Genomic DNA, 2,915 nt, shown 5'->3' on the forward strand with positions numbered 1-2,915 from the left:
ATAAACTTTGGTCCGCAGATGCTTCGTTTTCAAAATACAGAATGTTAATCTTTTATAAAAATGCCATTTCGTAAATATCTTAAACAACCTTTACCCAATTTTGTTGTAATTCGGCAGTGTTATTTGTAGTGTTAAGGGGCTAATTTAACCCTAATTTGATTAGATTTGTTAATCCAGCGGCGTCCTGAACGGTACCTTCGGCTTCGGCGAAAAGTTCGGCTTAATTTTGGCCGAAGCCGATTCTTACCCGAAGGTTTAAATATTGGTATTTCAAACCGAAAAATCATTATGGACATTTACCTAATTATTTAAGCCATTCAAATAAAAAAAAACAATATTTAGCAAATGCATTATTAATTGGTAGCAATTGCAACAATACGTATTTTACGTCCAAATCGCGTTATCAGTTAGTGACTAACGCAATCTGCAATATAAAAGGTAAAGTGTAGCACCGAAGTGCATTCAGTACACCGCGATTTCCACAATCATGAACGCAGCCAGCATGTTGTGCGTATACGTGATAGCTATTATAGCTTCATCCCTTAATGTCGCGCATTGTGCGGCGGTGTACGGTAATGTATTTTTTATCAGTTAATATAATTACGTCTACACTCACAGAAATGTTTATTTGTCAGGAGAAGCCAAACATAGCATACAAATAGTTTCACTTTATTTATGTTTATTTAATTAATAGAAACGATAAAGTTTTTTATATATTTCTACTTCGTATTGGTTACCAATAAATATTATTTGAAGACAAAGTAGAAGAAAACAATTAACAAGTACTACTTGTAAACAAAAAAATAAAATTTAACGACGGTTACATTTTATAAACTAACTATCGATTTATTGTTACCTATCCATCAACAATTTTTTCTTATAGAACGGGGAGTAAATGACAATGAGAAGCAAATAATCGTGAATAAGCACAACGAACTCAGGAGGATGATTTCTGAAGGAAGGGTACCAGGTCAACCTAGAGGAACCAATTTGAAGCAACTGGTAAGGATATTGTTCAATTTGGAATTTCATATTTCTGATTTTGTGTACATTAGAGGCTTACGCAAGTTTTTCTTTCAGAGGTATGATGAAAATTTGGCGAGGGAGGCTCAGAAAATCAGCGACACCTGTCGGTTCGAGCACGTCAAAGTTTCTGACGGTAAGTATAAAATCTACCAAGGCCAGTCCTTTCCTAAGAAAAATAACTGCCATTTTATCGCCTCGAGTTATTTATTTTTTTCTTTATTTACTGGGTATTATTTAATTTTTTCGAAAGTGGTAAAAACCCAATAAATAAAGAAAATATGACTACGACTATTTTACTACAAAGCCTTATCACAAGCCACGTGATCGCGAAGCTTTGTCAACCAATATTTCACGGCTGATACTGTCAATTAAAAATCCCTAAATCTTAGCGGCATCAATATACCGGTTCGTTTACAATGAACAATGACAAACCGTATCGTCTACACTCGAGATAATGCGGTCGCTGATTGGTCGAAATTACAGTTCCAAACAAAATTACTGCGGTCATGTGTCTTGTAATCATTTACGAATAACAAAAATAGCCCTACCCCTAATTTTAATATTAAGGATTAACCGGGATTTGTACAGGGAAAGGGAGCGACATACTATCCACAACACCGCATTTATTCCAATAGTTTTTATTTAATTGTACAATTTGCTATGATTTAAAAAGAAAACAAATGCAAAATCATATTTTTTTTTAGGTCGTTGGCATGCGGTAGGACAAAACTTGTACGCTTCTTACTCTACCGCTCATCAACCAGGGGCCAACTGGGCTAAAGCTATACAGGATTGGTTCAATGAATATCCATATTACAAATATGGAGATCGTAGTACCAACCACCAAAATGGCCATTACACTCAAGTAAGTATTTTATCTAGTTCCATGCAGGACCGGATTACCCTATGGTGAGGCTTGGGACTACAAGCTCTACGTAGGCCCAAAAAAAAATTCATTTAGCCAGATCTCGCCGAAACTCCCCGATCTCCTTGAGGACCAGGGCTACAGCTACAGCCCGTAGCCCCCATTAAGCCGACCCTGGTTCCCGGTTCCATGTTAATATTTTGTCAATAAAAGTTATTTTCTCGCAATAAATTAACTTTCAAGTCAATCAGTTTGTTAGAATTTAATAATTTCTGGAATAGTGAAAATGCATTTAATTAGTATAACTTCTGGGTTAAGACCATTTGTCCCAAGACTTTTTTATAAATTGCTAGATCCAGGAAATAGTACTCTAATGTTCAATTATTAATTAAATAGCTAATTTAACTCTGTTCTAAAGGTGGTGTGGGCTGATACTGAGTATGTTGGATGTGGATACACTCTTTGCAAAGGCACGTCATGGCCCTATGAAAAAATTTATACCTGCAACTATGGACCAGCGTAAGTAATAGGATTTTTTTTAATTTTTACTTTGATTGTGATGTAAGTGCACCACTGGTGATTAGGCTAAACTTCCTTTTACTTTATTTACCTACTTATTTATTTTTATTTATTCTAGGGGAAATTACGTTGGACAGCTACCATACAGAACGTAAGCATAAGCCAAAATGTCCAGAAGAAATACCCAGATAATAAATTTGTATAAGTTATTACAAATTTTATTTAAGTAATTAGTTTTTAATATTTTATAATTTATAAACAATAAAGCATTTTATATTTTAATAGGATTTTATTTTATATATTTCCGTTCACAAACAAAACTTATGATACAGGAAAGAACTGACTTAAAAAAAGCATGATATTCCTGGAGAAAAAAATGAAGTTTAAGGAAAAATTGAGTACTTAATATTTTAATTCAAATTAAACTTTAAATATGTCATAATCTGATATAATGTCCTGTATAGTACAGCGACATTTTATGACATAACTTTTTAATCTTTTCCAC

At 33.8% G+C, this 2,915-nt stretch overlaps 1 protein-coding gene across 1 annotated transcript; it reads left to right on the forward strand.

Moving 5' to 3' along the window:
* The first annotated feature begins 458 nt into the window (after positions 1–458).
* Positions 459–2,635, forward strand: LOC108903704 (venom allergen 3-like). Its single transcript, XM_018705977.1, has 6 exons — positions 459–572; positions 884–1,002; positions 1,081–1,159; positions 1,731–1,891; positions 2,310–2,410; positions 2,529–2,635. The coding sequence occupies exons 1-6, from the start codon at positions 488–490 to the stop codon at positions 2,563–2,565; spliced, it is 582 nt and encodes a 193-aa protein (XP_018561493.1). The 5' UTR covers positions 459–487; the 3' UTR covers positions 2,566–2,635.
* Positions 2,636–2,915: the final 280 nt, after the last annotated feature.

The sequence above is a fragment of the Anoplophora glabripennis genome, unplaced genomic scaffold (genome assembly GCF_000390285.2).
Source record: "Anoplophora glabripennis isolate ALB-LARVAE unplaced genomic scaffold, Agla_2.0 scaffold10, whole genome shotgun sequence".
Taxonomy (NCBI): domain Eukaryota; kingdom Metazoa; phylum Arthropoda; class Insecta; order Coleoptera; family Cerambycidae; genus Anoplophora; species Anoplophora glabripennis.

Bases quoted from the DNA above. Each gene is read 5' to 3' on its own strand.
- LOC108903704 (XM_018705977.1), top strand. From the start codon at position 488: ATGAACGCAGCCAGCATGTTGTGCGTATACGTGATAGCTATTATAGCT. The intron at 573-883 runs GTAATGTATTTT...TTTTTCTTATAG, and splicing joins GCATTGTGCGGCGGTGTACG to AACGGGGAGTAAATGACAAT. The intron at 1,892-2,309 runs GTAAGTATTTTA...TCTGTTCTAAAG, and splicing joins AAAATGGCCATTACACTCAA to GTGGTGTGGGCTGATACTGA.